The sequence below is a fragment of the Miscanthus floridulus genome, chromosome 13 (genome assembly GCF_019320115.1).
Source record: "Miscanthus floridulus cultivar M001 chromosome 13, ASM1932011v1, whole genome shotgun sequence".
In the NCBI taxonomy this organism is placed as follows: Eukaryota; Viridiplantae; Streptophyta; class Magnoliopsida; order Poales; family Poaceae; genus Miscanthus; species Miscanthus floridulus.
The window spans coordinates 56,527,494-56,542,962 of NC_089592.1; the positions used below are offsets into that span (position 1 = coordinate 56,527,494).

The 15,469-nt window shown below is 42.1% G+C and overlaps 1 protein-coding gene across 1 annotated transcript; it reads right to left on the reverse strand.

Annotated features, from left to right (window-relative positions):
* Positions 1–226: 226 nt before the first annotated feature.
* Positions 227–4,366, reverse strand: LOC136501145 (homeobox-leucine zipper protein HOX5-like). Its single transcript, XM_066496637.1, has 3 exons — positions 3,731–4,366; positions 3,253–3,632; positions 227–784 (listed from the first exon to the last, which is right to left on the reverse strand). The coding sequence occupies exons 1-3, from the start codon at positions 3,840–3,842 to the stop codon at positions 464–466; spliced, it is 813 nt and encodes a 270-aa protein (XP_066352734.1). The 5' UTR covers positions 3,843–4,366; the 3' UTR covers positions 227–463.
* Positions 4,367–15,469: the final 11,103 nt, after the last annotated feature.

Below are 15,469 nucleotides of genomic sequence, written 5' to 3' on the forward strand. Positions count from 1 at the left end.
ACCTTTTAGTGGCAATTAAAAAAAATCTCCAGTTTTGTTTTTTAATTTCTGTAACACTCACTAGCATATAGAGGCTAGTTAACCTTTTCTTTTGTATCATAAAACACAAGTTACATACACCAAATCAAAGGGGAAGCGGTTGGATATACCTTCATCATCTTATTCACAGGCCCAAGTTGGATATACATTTTCATGTCTAAAGCAGCATAAAAAAACTCGTGCGGGCTGCTAGTGCACAACAGGTCTCCACATCCACTTATTTAAACTTTTCGAGTCTCATGTTCAAAGCATATTATTATATATATGAACATATAAAATCTTCAAAAACATAAACTTACAACATCAGTACTGTTTCATTACTTGAAAACTTCTGACGACAGCACATAATCAACACAGTAATTATATGGTGCAGAAAAGGGTCGAAACCAGGAGAGGATTTGCTCTTTGCACATCCACCCATCGATCAGTTCCAGAACCAGGATGTCCAGTTGGCCAGCTGTGCCTCCTCGGCGCCATGTTGGGTGACCCCGGCAGCAAACATGGCATCCGGGAGATCAAAGCTACCCTCGTCGCTGACCACACCACCATCCTCTTCCTCTGAGGAGAGGGCACCATGGCCAGTGCAGTCGCCGCTGCTGTGGAGGTCGTCCTTGAGCTGCTGCGCCAGCAGTTTCTCAGTGCCTGACGCCGCGGTGTGTTCGTCTGGCTGGTCGACCTCTTGGGCAGCAGTGGTCGCCGACGGGGATGCCTCCTTGCCTTGCAGCTTCTCTGTTAGGGAGACCACCTGTACCACACATTGTTAATTGTGTCAATCGTAGTCATTGAAACATACTATTCAGCTGGCATTGTGATCTGATCTGAAAAAGGGAACCATCAGCACATGCGACCTCTGGGTGTATCATTTTTCATATAAGTTTACATTTAAGACAAAGCGTGTGACAATCAGATACTTAAATAGAATAGCAATGGCATGATTGATAAACTGTGGTACTGTCTTAAGAGGCCTTATGAAAGATGTTAATGCCATCTAACATGTAATTTGCGCAGACTTCACTGTGCCAATATTCGTATTTTCCTTCAAACGTGATTAAACTGCAAACTCCTAGTGATTCTGTATATATTCCCTCTATAAAATAGTACTAAACAAGCTTTCAGTAACACAACCTAGAAACATGGATCAGCAGCCACGCGTTGAACTATTATCCTTGAAAAGGCCTTAGTGATTCTCAGTCGGTCTTCTCCCCTATTTGTTTTCTTTCTAAGAAAACAAAAAATCAAGTGTCATGTTCAGTCAAATTGGATATTTTAACTATTTCTAGCCAGCAAGCAATTTAGTAGTATCCCTATTTTCCAAGTAGTATTTTTCATCGTGCAAGCTAATCAGTACAATCTGATCTAAGTAAAAACTACAACAATATAACCATTGGCCTAACTGATCCCCATCTATTTGGCATTTCAACCTAAGACGAAGAATATTTAAATTTCAAGGGATTATTAAAAGGGATGCATTTAATGAAGATAACGTAAGTGTTGTGATTGTGAATTATGTGAACATTAGTTGCAATACTTTCAGAAGTTCTAAAACAAATAATAGATGTTGAGGTAGGCATATTAATTACATTGAATATTTTTAAGATCCAACCAGACTCATTCGTAAGGTATGGAGAAAACAAATACAGTGAATAGAGCAATGATTGCAATATTATATTAGGTGTTTATCTTTCTTTGTATCTTCTAAATCTTGATATGTTTTAGACATATACTAGAGCACATCTTCCCTAAAATCTAGCATTAGTTTGAGATTTAAATCCAGTTCATTGTCAAACATTTAGACCAATTAAAGACACCTTAAGCTAGACTGTTTATTTTAATTAATATTTGCACATACACCTCTATAAGAACATATAGTCACTCAAGTCTAAACTAAATGATTACTTTGATTTAATTACAAAGGACCACTACAGCTGCACATGACATGACTGAATATTTGGTAATCTGTTTACAGCAGTTGACAAAAAAAATAACAATACTTTACTATATGTTTTTCAAAAGGTGTGATGCATAGATAGAGCAATTAACTCTTTCGCATCACATAGGTTAGCGTAATTTATCGGATTTAGACTTGGGAGGCGCACGATAGGTACCCAAGGTTCCTAAGCACTGGATTGTTAAATTGGATAATAGCTAAAATACATCCAGTAGTGGGTCATCGCTGATGACTACGTGTATGGCCAAATTGAAGGTGACAAAAGTGGTACTAGCTTATTTAATTTTACAAACAGTAACCTGTCGTGGGAAGACAGCTTTTTCACACAGAGGCCCTGGGCGTCTGAAAATTTGAATTCCAAGACCTACGTTTTTCTAGCTAAACCCTCAAAACTCCTTATAATCTTAGCGACTTTCATTAAAAGGGGCTGTAATTGCCGATTGACAATTGCTCGACATAAATTTCTTGGATGGGAACAGCATACATAAGCATCAGAAACACAAGTTGGCTATTTCTCTCACATAAGAATTAATTCAAACTTTGGAAAGAACCTACTACCAATAGCAACACAACTGGATACTGTAAGTTTTCGATTGTTTTGGGTGTATGGTCGAAAGTTACTATATTATCTAAGCATGCTCATCTTAAACCCCACTTTTCAGTAATGTTGATAGCATTGATGACACTAACTTGACATACATGCTAGGATTTCAAAACATCCAAACAACGATGATCATGAACTTATCAGCCTGGCTTATCAGCCATGGTATAATATTTTTTTCTCTCACAGTAAATCAGCGAACAATACTTTTCAGTCTGACTTTTCAGCGAAACGAACAGGGCCATATTCGTCATTCCTCAATCTTAGCTCTAGTTCCTAGGGATCTGCACGCACCTGCAATTTTTTTATCGCACCATGGCATGGAACTATAGACCATGATCTTTATTTAACAGAAGAGACGAGAGGCAGATAAACAACAAATTGGAACAGATACCCAATGATACCGATACCAATTTAAAGTTAACATGAAGCTTAAGGACCGTTTGCAAAAATTGTACCTAAATCATTAAGTTGGCAATAGGAACAAGTTAAAGGATCGAGATGGCATTTCCTATTTATTCGATCCACCTAGGCAGCAGTGCGGCGACCAACCTAACTAACTGGGGAGAGAAGATGCCTGAACAACGCATGTGGTAACCGATGAAATCAAATCAAGTAAAAATCGATTAACCGCGGAGACGAAGCGAGGTGATGAGGCAGCTACCTGTGCCCGGAGGCTATCGTTGTCGGCCAGGAGGCCCTGGTAGTCGGCGGCGAGCGCGTCGTGGGCAGCCTTGAGGCGGTCATAGTCGGTCTCGAGCTGCTTGGTCTTCCAGCGCGCGCGGCGGTTCTGGAACCAGACGGCCACCTGGCGGGGCGCCATCCCGAGGCGGCGAGCCAGCTCGGTCTTGCGCTCGGGCTCCAGCTTGTTATCTTCCTCGAAGCTCCGCTCCAGCAGCTGCACCTGCTCCGCCGTCAGACGGCGCTTCTTCTCGGGCGCCTGCTCGTCGTAGTACTCCTCCAGGAGCTCCTCGTGTCTGGTGAAGAAGGGCCGCTTGCCCACGTGCGTCGCGTCGTCCATGCCCAGGACCGCCATCGGAACACCTGCGCCACATGGCATCGCACCACCGGTAAGCAATCGGGGATCTCAAGAACCGCCAGATCTGAGCGACCCCATGGTCCACGGATAGTCACTGACGCACCTCGGAAGAAGCCGTTGCTGTTGGCGCTGCCCCCGCCGCCGAAGAGCAGCATCTGCGCGCCGCCGCCCCGCCGCGCACCGCCGAAGTCGAAACTGACCGCGCTCGGATCCATGCTGATTCTTGTCCGCGCCCTAGTCCCTTCCTCTCCCCAAGAACGCAACAAAACCCAATGTTGAAAGTGAAACCCGTACGCCGGTACGCGCGCGCACACACACGCACACACGAACACAGACACAAAACACACACGCTTGAACGGATGCTAGGGCCGCGCAGCAGTAGCGGGCCGCCGCCGCCGAGGCGATCGAGGCGGGCTCAGAGGAAGCAGGAGGAGGAGCTGAGCTTATGGCGGAAGAAGCTAGTGCTCCAGAGCAACCGCGTGGACGTCTTCATGGGGTACAGCGAGAACCCCATGAACCCGCCGTAGGACAAGGAGACGGGGGGCTTCCTCCGGCGAGCGGCTCCGATCCTTCCGGCGGACCGGCCAGGGGCTGAACTGCAAGTAGAACTTCTGAGGAGGGGGTTGACACGGAGGGATGGGGCCGATGATGGGAGCTTCGGTGGTGGATGCCACTGCAAGTGTTTTCTTCTCCCTCTTTTTTTTTTAAAAAAAAATGGGATTATTTTTGGATGAATTTTGTGGCTAAAGTTGAGAGGGTTGGAGATGACCGGGATTTATAGGAAGAGAAGAGGGAAGGGGCAAAGATGGGCCGGGCCAGGTGTGGTATTGACGGAAATGCCCTCACTGTTAGGATGTGATGTTGCCCAGTGATCGGGGGATTAGGGGAGTTTTTTAATCTAATCCCGAACATGATGCAGTTTTGGGTTCTAAGTTGCCTCTGATGGCGGATCACGGACACGTAAGCGAGGTTTAAGGTAAGGCACTTTTTCTTAATTATATAGGTGCTGACTTTTCTAGCTTGGAAAGCATTCTCTGTTCTTTGTTTTTTTCAGAGAACTAGAACAGTGGACACCTGTTCATCTGATGCGTGCTGTACTGTTGGTAAACAGTTTGTTCGCTTGTTGGTTTCAGCCAGCCAACAGTGTTTTTCTCTCACAATAAACCAGCACCAGCTAGACCAAACCAGCCCAGAAACCAACCAGCGAACAGGCTGAAAGTCTACCAAGTTTTCAATCCAGGGAAAATGTTTGGGAAAAAAAACGCTTCGCAATTAACCTGTGTATCATCAAATGATGCACAAAAACTTAATTTTGGGTGTGCATAGGCATACAAAATAAAACGCATTAAACTTTAGGTGTAGGGAATTCCAGCTGTAGTTGCAACATTTTATTTGCACTCAGAAAAACTTCCATTTTATCAAATCAGTGAAAACGGTTTCCATTTGAATCAGAACAAATGGTGCTGATGTTTATGCGGATTTGTTGTGAGAGAAAACATTGTTCGTTTATCAGAAGAAAAATGATAATTGCTTTATGACTTACAGTTTTTGATAGCAGTTAAAGACTGCAATGTCCATAATTTTTTCTTCTTTTTTTTACTTAGCATAGTGTTGCACTTGCTTACTAATAAATTGAGAAATATGGGAAAATTACGACTGTGCACGAATTGTCTATGTATATAAAATATTACTGACCATTTCCATTCCTGATTCATGTACTCTATGTCAGCTAAAGAACAAAAAGTAATTGCAAGGTTCTTACCATTCAAAATATTTCGGCGTATGGACAAAAGTTGGCGCTTTATCAAACTAAATTTATCCAAATGACAATTAAGAGGAAAATTATATTAACCCAGCCATGGAACAGCCTTTTCATTAAATTGTCGAAGGATTTTTTTTTTTGAACTAGAACATGTATTAAGGTCAACGCACCCACCTGATTGCACATATAAAAGTTAATAAGCTAATGCGGAAAAGGGGAAATAAGGAACGAAGACCCTGTTCGCTTGAGCTTATCAGCTAGAATCAGTCCTACTTTTTAAGCTATGAAATAATATTTTTCTTTCATAACAAATCAGTCCTACAAATTAGCCACAGTAGCAATAAGTCCTACCGAACCGGCCGAAAGCGAAAATAAAAATATACACACTTTTCTCTCGACCCCAAATATTCGCACCAAATGGGAGGCGCTAACAAATCATAGCATCGCACACAACACAGCATCATATTGGCTTGTCATGTCACTCGAATGACGAATTGCATCAAATGTGATGCTTGATCATCCTCTGCATCTATCCAGGCCCCACCCACCCACCAAAGGAACGACGTGTCCAGAAACACGCGCCCCCACATATCCTAATCCACCTCATTTCGTTCGTGTGCCCGGTGTTTGTAATTCGATGGTTATAAAAAAACTGGTCTGTAAAAAGAATTTAAATTATAATCAGAGAAAAATTTAGGAAAAAAATGCTAAATGGGTCACTGTCTTGACAGTCTGCTAATTAAAAAGGTGTTTGGTTCCTCATCAACGCTCATCACACCAAACCTGCGGCTGCCACGATACCTTGCCCCTGAAACGAAGGCGTACCAGGCAGTCTCTAGAAGAAAAAAGAAGAAAAAAACTGTCAAGGAAACCTCAAACCTAGCTAGCTCTGGCTGGCAGTCTGGCGTCATCGGCACGCGCAGACAAGGACATGATGAGAATGAGCTTCTTCACCATGTCTCGCGTCGCGTGGACAAAATATTTGCAATCTGCAGCTTCTACGTCTCTCTCTCATGTCTGCATACGTTTACTTCCCCTATCAGCTGATGGTAAGATGCGAGAACAGGCGACTCTTGTAGATGCATGTTGTACCATACCGTCCTGTCCTAGTCCTAGATGACGTGTGGTGAATGCATGCATGGCTAGTTCAGGCACCGGCACCATATAGTGGTCAAAGGGTTTCACTGCCGTTGGATTTTGTTACGATGTTTCCGCCTCTCGGACCAATCAATAATCTCAAATCAAAATTCTATTTATTTGCATATAAGAAAAAGGCACCACAAAAGTTTAAGGGCTCGTTTGGTTAGGTCTGTTCTTGGCAGGAATAGTTCCTAATGAAGGTTGAGCTATATAAATTACACAAGTAATCCTGGTAGGAATCACTAGTAGAGAAACGACTTTTGATCCACATCGAAATTTGGCTTTAGTCCCAGTATTTTTCGTGCCCGGGACTAGAGAAACCTTTAGTCCCGGTTGATAGCTCCAACCGGGACTAAAGGTCTCTGCCCAACGGCTACTGCGGCAGGCTTTTGCTGCAGGGGACCGGTTGGAGCTACCAACCGGGACTAAAGGTTAACTTTTACTCCCGGTTGGTCCCTCCAACTGGGAGTAAAAGTCTACTCCCGGCTGGAGGCTTCGGACTAGAAATGGACCTTTAGTCCCGGTTTCTGTCTCCAACCTGGACTAAAAGTCCCCTCCTATATACCCCTTCTTCCTCCCCGAGCCCGAGCCACATCGAGTTCAGTGTTCTTGCTTCATATCGCCGGCCTCTCTTCTTCCTCATCGCCGGTAATCACAAGATTTCTTCGATTCCTCCATCGATTCTTCGGTTCTAAAGGTTACCAACTTTATACTCTCATGTTTCATCAGACTGGGAGGAAGAGTATGTTGAATACGTGCAAAACTCTCTTACAAAGGTGGCTACGGTGGCTGATGAGGCAGTGATCCTGCGGAAGAAGCCCATAGATGTTGAACAAATGCATGATCTTTCTGTTTTAGTTGGGATTGGTCGCGAAATCCTTATGCTGCTGAAGTGCATTTTAGCTTTAGTTTTTTAGAGGTAGTTGGGATTGTCTACATTGTAGCGAGACTTTCATAAATTAATACCTTGTGTGGTGGCATGCATGTCGTCTAATTAACTAATTATGTTCTAGGTTTTAATATGGAATGTATGTCATGTAATGCAGATGAGCCGACATTGGATGTACAATGCTGATCGCCGCTCCCAAGAGTTCATTGAGGGCGTGCATTCTTTCTTACGTGTGGCCGAGGCAAACAAACGCGATGGTTTCATGTGTTGCCCATGTGCCATATGTAAGAATTTGAAGGAATATGCTAGCTCAAGGATTCTTCATTCACACTTGTTGAAGTCGGGTTTTATGCCAAACTATATTTGTTGGACGAAGCACGAAGAAATCGGGGTTGTAATGGAAGAAGGTGAAGAAGAACAATGGGACGATGATGACATTATTGCTGAATATGGTGCCTTCAATGATACTACAATGGGGGAAGCTGAAGAAGAGGTAGGGGCAGAAGATGAGCCCGCTGATGATCTTGGTCAGGCCATTCGTGACGCACAAAGAGAATGCGAAAGTGAAAAGGAGAAGATCAAGTTCGAGTGCATGCTAGAGGATCACAAGAAATTACTATACCCAACTTGTGACGCGGGGCAGAAAAAGTTGGGTACCACACTGGAATTGCTACAATGGAAGGCAAAGAATGGTCTATCTGACAAGGGATTTGAGGAGTTACTGAAAATCCAAAAGAAGATGCTTTCGAAGAATAACGAATTGCCCGCCACTATGTATGAAGCAAAACAGGTAGTATGCCCTTTGGAATTAGAAATCCAGAAGATACATGCATGTCCTAATGACTGCATCCTCTACCGTGGCGAGGAGTACAAGAAGTTAGATGCATGCCCGGTATGTCATACATCGTGGTATAAGATCAGACGAGATGACCCTGGTGATGTTGAGGGTGAACGTCCCACGAAGAAAATCCCTGCCAAGATTATGTGGTATGCTCCTATAATACCGCGCTTGAAATGTCTATTCAGAAACAAAGACTATGCAAAGTTGTTGTGATGGCACAAAGAAGACCGTAAGGTAGACAATATGTTGAGACACCCTACTGATGGGTCCCAGTGGAGAGCAATCGATAGAGAATTCTCGGAGTTTGCAAATAACGCAAGAAACTTAAGGTTAGCTTTAAGTACGGATGGTATGAATCCTTTCAGGGAGTAGAGCAGTAGTCATAGCACTTGGCATGTTACTCTATGTATCTACAACCTTCCTCCTTAGTTATGCATGAAGCATAAGTTTATTATGATGCTAGTGCTCATCTAAGGCCCAAGGCAACCTAGCAACGACATCGATGTGTACCTAAGGCCACTAGTTGAAGAACTTCTACTTTTGTGGAACAGACCAGGTGTACGTGTGTGGGATGAGCACAAACAGGAGCACTTTGACCTGCGAGCATTGTTGTTCATAACAATCAATGATTGGCCTGCTCTAAGTAATCTTTCAGGATAATCAAACAAGAGAATAATGCATGCACGCACTGTTTCGATGACATTAAAGGTATATTCTTGAAAAAATGTCGAAAGGTTATGTACCTTGTTCATCGTCGATTTCTTCCTGCGAATCACCCCCTAAGAAAGAAAGGCAAGCATTTTATAGGTAAGGCAGACCACCAGACCAAGCCGAGCAACCAAACTGGTGAGGATGTACTCAATATGGTTAAGGATGTGAAAGTAGTATTTGGAAAGGCACATGGCAGCAAACCTATTTCGAACGACGCCGATGGTCACACACCCATGTGGAAGAAGAAGTCCATATTTTGAGAGCTACCCTATTGGCAAGTCCTAGAGGTCCGTAGCGCGATCGACGTGATGCACCTGACGAAGAATCTTTGTGTGAACCTGCTAGGCTTTAGGGGTGTGTATAGAAAGCCTAAGGACACACTTGAAAGAATAAGACAACCTGTATCCAAAGAAGACAGATGATGGACGCCATTACTTAAGTCCTGCCAGCTACACTCTTAGCAAAGAAGAGAAGGAAAGCATGTTTGAATGCCTAGCAAGCATCAAGGTACCATCTGGATTCTCCTCGAATATAAAGGGTATAATAAATGTGCCAGAGAAGAAATTCCTAAACTTAAAGTCCCATGGCTGCCACGTGCTTATGACACAATTGCTTCCAGTTGCATTAAGAGGAATTCTACCTCCAAATGTACGTCTAGCCACCATGAAGCTATGTGCATTCCTCAATGCAATTTCTCAGAAGGCAATCGATCTAATGGATCTAGCTAATTACTATAGAATGATGTGGTTCAATGTCTTATCAGCTTTGAGTTGGTGTTCCCTCCTTCCTTCTTTAATATCATGACACACCTCCTAGTTCACCTGGTCAAGGAGATTAGCATTCTTGGCCCTATGTTCCTGCACAACATGTTCCCCTTTGAGAGGTTCATGGGTGTCCTAAAGAAATATGTTCACAGCCGTGCTCGGCCAAAAGGAAGCATCGCCAAGGGCTATGGAATAGAGGAGGTCATTGAGTTTTGTGTTGACTTTATTTCCGACCTTGACCCAATTGGTGTTCCTAAATCGCAACACAAGGGGAGACTAAGTGGAAAGGGGACACTAGGGAAGAAAACATATATTGGTACGCAAGACAATTATTTTAATAAAGCACATTACACAGTTCTACAAAACTCCTCCTTGATGGGTCCATATATCGAGACACATAAAGAGTTGCTCCGATCCAAGTTTCTAGGGAAGTCTAAAGCTTGGATTACGCGTCAGCACATGGAAACTTTCAGTGACTGGTTGCAAAAAGAATGTCAGGGTGATGAGAGTATTGATGAGCAATTGTATTTGTTGGCTAGGCAGCCATCGTGGCATATCCTCACATACAAAGGATATGAGATAAATGGGAATACATTTTACACAGTAGCCCAAGATAAAAGGAGCACCAACCAAAACAGTGGTGTCCGCATAGATGGCGCCGACCCTAATGGAAATAAGCAAACATATTATGGCCGCATAGAGGAGATATGGGAACTAAACTATGCACCTACTTTTAAGGTATCTTTGTTCAAGTGCCAATGGGTAAAGGTGACTAGAGACGAGGTAGCAGTCGACAACCAGTATGGAATGACAACCGTGGACCTCAACAATATTGGGTACAAAGACAAACTATTCGTCCTTGCCAAGGATATGAATCGGGTGTTCTATGTCAAGGATATGTCTACAAAACCGAAGAGAGGGAAAAACAACAACGACCCAATCAATGAGCCAAAGTGTCACATAGTTCTTTCAGGAAAAAGAAACATCGTCGGAATTGAAGACAGGCCAGACATATCAGAAGATTATAAAAAGGATGACTGAATTCCACCCTCCACAGTGAACAAAGACGCAAGCATCTAGCTAAATGATGAGGACACTCCATGGTTACGGCATGATCATAACAAAGGGATATACGTTAAGAAGAAGTTCACTACTGTGCCCGCTTGATATATATATTGATGTTTAATAGTGTGTATTAGAGGTATTATATAATAATTGTGAATTTAGAGATGTTTATTAGGTGTTTTCTTTTTTTCTATGTTCAGATTAAATTTGTGTTTGATGGTGGGATTTCCATGTCGCACAAAGCAAAAAGCAAAAGCAATGCATCTGATGTGAAAAAATTAGTGAAAAAATTATTTTAGTCCTGGCTTGATATGGTGATATATTAGACCTATTATGTAATAATTATGACTTCAGATTTTTTTGTCGTGTTTTCATATTTTCTACGGTTTAAATGAATTTTCTGCTTGACGGTGGATTTTCCCGTGGAGAATGTGTGATGAAAAACCAAATGATCAACGTTAATAAGATGTGAAAACTAATTTTCTATCGAAAAGCAATAGTTTTAATGATTTTAATCAAGGAGTATATTTTTGCATGGTGCAAATTGTAATTATTATTTACACTATGTTAAATATTTATACAGTAAAACAAAAGAGTTTAGGTTATAAATTTTTGTTGTGTATAATAATACAAAACTAAGTCCAAGAATTTTTTTATAATTTTTTGGATAATATTTTATTTATTAGGTAATTAATAACTCTCTACATATTTATATAAAAGAAATATATAAAAAAGAAAAAACTTTTGAAAACTTTCAAAAAGCCAACTGCAGTCCACCTTTACTCCTGGGTGGATCAACCACCCGGGACTAAAGGTGGGCTACATTTTCGTGGCCCATCAAAAAAATAACTTTAGTCCCGGGTCATGGCTGCACCCGGGACTAAAGGTCCTTTAGTCCTAGGCCATGGCTTCACCCGGCACTAAAGGTCCTTTAGTCTCGGGCCATGGCTTCACCTGGGACTAAAGATCCCCTAAATATATATCGCCTCATCTTCTTCTCTGCCTCCATCATCTTCATCCATCGCCCAAGAGCCACCACACCGATGTCGCTCCTCATCAGCTCCAACTGCCTCCACGTGCCTCTCCCATCTCTCGCTGTCTCCGCTGGCGGCCCGGCTTGCGTCTCTCCCATTCGTGCACGGCACCTAGACCCGAATCCACCGCCATCATCCTCGCCCTCACCTAGATCTGATTTGGATATGCCACGCCCTTATCGCCGTCGTCGATCCTCATCCTCGTCATCGCCGCGCGCTCATCCTCGTTGTCCCCTTCACCGAAGCACTGGAGCGCTCGTCGTCGTTCCCTTTGTCAGAGCGCTCGTCGTCGTCCCTATCGCCGCGCACTCATCCTCGTCGTCGAGAGATCACCTCCGGCCAGCACCGCGCCTCGAGCTCGTCCTTCGTCCCTAGCGGCTGGCTCTACGCGCACGCGCGCCTCGTCCTGGCCGGCTCCACACGCTCGTCATCCTCCACGCTCGTCGTCCTCGATCTCCTCACCGTGCTTGTGCTTGTGCTCGTCTCGCCAGCCATCGTGCTTGCAATTAGTAGAGTCTAAAACTGCTAGCCCTATTGGGAGTGGTAGCTACTACTTGCTTGTTGCTTGTTGCTTTGCAGGAATGATTTAGTATCGAAAAGAAAAATTTTCATCTCCTTTATTTACAGGTTATTATCCATTTACCGTGCTTGTGTGCATGATATATCTAGGGTGGAGAGTATTTTCAAGAAGATTGTATTAACTCAATGTATTTTTCTTCAAATATCAACCAAAAGTTCATTCATTTCTTTAAAAAACAACTAGTTTTAATAATGGCTTAGATGAATGCAAATTTATTCAAACCACTCTTCTTGGTTGCAAATATATAAAAAAATTTAGACTTGCTAACTTAAGCATGGTACATATATATCAGCACTTGAGTTATTTTATTTGGATACTAAAAGTAACTATATATTGTAGTAACTTAAGCATGGTACATAATTGTGCTCGCCGTGCTATATGTGAGCAATAGTGTGTATAGAAAATGTAGTAGTTTACTTAAATATAATATATATATATAGAAAAAATGTTGAGTGGATGAATTGTAGAAAAAATGTAGTAGTGTACTACAATATATAGTTGTAGAAATATATTAGAATCTTTGTCACAATTGAAAAGATTGTTTTTATTAGTGCTATGAATTTTTTGGTATATATATCTGAATTTTGATATATTGACATTAATATTGATATATATCCTAATATCCTAAGCTCCGCTCCAAACCCAAACCCGGCCGAGCTCCGCTCTAAACCCTAACAATGGCGTAAATAATAACCTTGAATTCTATAGTTATATATATTTGATTCTTCATAATTAGGGTGACATGAATTTTGATATATTTATATACACCAATGTAGATCAGGATATATATAACCTATTATCCTAAACTCGCTCCTAATCCTAACCCGGTCGAGCTCCACTTCAAACTCTTATATATACCTAATCAAGTTCCGCGCATGCAAACCCTAACCAGAGCTCGGCGTAAATAATAACCCTAAATTCTATAATTATTTAAGTTTAATCCCCTAGCTGTATCCATTAAATAGCATATGCATGACTAGTGTATGGATTTCTAGAAAATAAGAAATCAAAGTTATGCTTTAGAGACTTGAATTTCGAGTGTAGTTATTTAATTAAATTTAAGCACATGACTCGATCCATTTTATAGTTATATGGTTTTTGTTTTTTATAGATATATCTAGTGGTGTAAAAGTTAGATGGCTGCCCCGAGAGACAACATGGATGAAGAAATGATGGATATTATCAACACCGGCACTCAATTTGCCGATGATGACCAGCAGGATGTAGATGACAGGAGTCAATACCTGGCTCTTGAAAATAATCAAGAAAATATTGTGCAAGAAAATACTAGCGAGGTATATATATTTGAATATTATATATATATATATATATATATTTGAATATCTATCATCTATTATGTGTACACATGATATTTATTTATTCTTTTTTTATATGTAGCCCTCTGGATCGACGACCACAATGGTGAAAAGCAAAAATATTCAAGGCCCGAAAAAGCCATTGGAGGGGCGCTACATAATATCAGAATTCAATATCGAGACAGGCGAACCACTTGGTCCACATGCAAGGAAATTCATGCAACACTGTGGGTGCTTTATAAGGGACAGACTTCCGATCAGTGCCTGTAAATAGAAGCAAAAGATCAACAAGCCTCATGTTAGTTTTGTCTCTAATCTTGATAAGAATTTAATTTGGGATGATATCCTTCAACATTTCACGTTGCAAGCGGATGATTATGATGATATCAACAATGATGAATTGAAGGAGCTAGTTCGAAAGTGGGCTATGAAGAAGATGGCCACACAATTCCAGACTTGGAAGAAATCCCTATACACGAAATACGTCAAGAAGAACATAACGCCCAATTTCAATACTAGTGGCCCGCTCGCGAAGTTGAGGCTCTATTGAAATGATTTTGTATAGTACAAGACATCGAAGAGGGTGAGGAACGAGGTGAGAAGAAAACAAGAGAATGCCCGACAGAAGGTATACCACCATGGCATAGGATCAGGTGGCTACGCGACTACCATTCCCAAGTGGGAAAAAAATGGAAGCGGATATTCTTGCCAAGGGTATCACACCAGAATCACTCAATTGGCCCAAACGCGTGAAGAATTGTTTTTTCGCTCATGGGGAAAGACTGGACCTAGAGACCGGGAAGCTGGTTCATGGCCCAAAACTCGAAAGAGCAACACAAAGATTTTCTTATGCTTTACAAGCTAAAGCTATTGGTGCGTCCAGGCCCAATAGAGAGAAGAATGAACTGACGTATGCCATCAGGACTACTGAACACAGTGGCCGAACGAGAGGTTTAGGACGGAACATTTCTTGGGAGCATGGTTTCCCTAACGACAGAGATACCTACAGAAGCCGATAGAGAAGGAAGGATGAGGAAGCAACGCGGATCAGCTAGGTTGAAGGAATATGTTCGTGAGTCACGGGAGGCGTTGCTTCAAGCACAGGAGCGCGAAAAAAGACATGCAAGCTAGAATATGGGATGAAATCATAAAGTAAGTGCAAATAGCAATGAGTGCCCAAAGGCAGGCATCAGATCCTAGGAATCAACATTAATATTAGCCCCTCTGATCAGTTGAAAAGCAGCTGCGCTTCCACTGGAGTTGCCAAATCAAGATGACGCAATGCTACTGTTTCCCCATGGATAACATCACTGCACCGTTTACATCATGTGAGCTACATATTTCAAAAGGGAATGCCACAATCATGGTGGATCTCGGTGTTTTTTCTCCTCCAGATCCTACCAAGACACCAAGAATTTATGGGATAATAATACCACCTAGATATGTTAGCGTCTCAGTGGATAGAGTTAACAAAGGTTTTAGTGATCTGACTCTTGACATTCCAGGAGGTGATGGGGAGAAAACTCTAGGAGAAGCAGAGAAGACATTCATACTATAGGCGCAAGCGCTACATCATTATTCCCGAGGTCTCTAGTCCACCGCCGCTTCCTCAACTGCCAGACAATAGGTGCGGACAAAAGTGAACGAAACAATTTTTTCACTAATTTTCTATTGATATGCATGATTAATAATAATAATTTTTATACCTAATTATTCTTTTTTGTACTCACACAGCAGGGC

What these genes read in the sequence shown, in the direction of transcription:
- LOC136501145 (XM_066496637.1), bottom strand. Translation starts at nt 3,842, where the DNA reads ATGGATCCGAGCGCGGTCAGTTTCGACTTCGGCGGTGCGCGGCGGGGC. An exon ending in CAGCAACGGCTTCTTCCGAG is followed by an intron (nt 3,633 to 3,730) that starts GTGCGTCAGTGA and finishes CATGTGGCGCAG; the next exon opens with GTGTTCCGATGGCGGTCCTG. An exon ending in ACGATAGCCTCCGGGCACAG is followed by an intron (nt 785 to 3,252) that starts GTAGCTGCCTCA and finishes TGTGTGGTACAG; the next exon opens with GTGGTCTCCCTAACAGAGAA.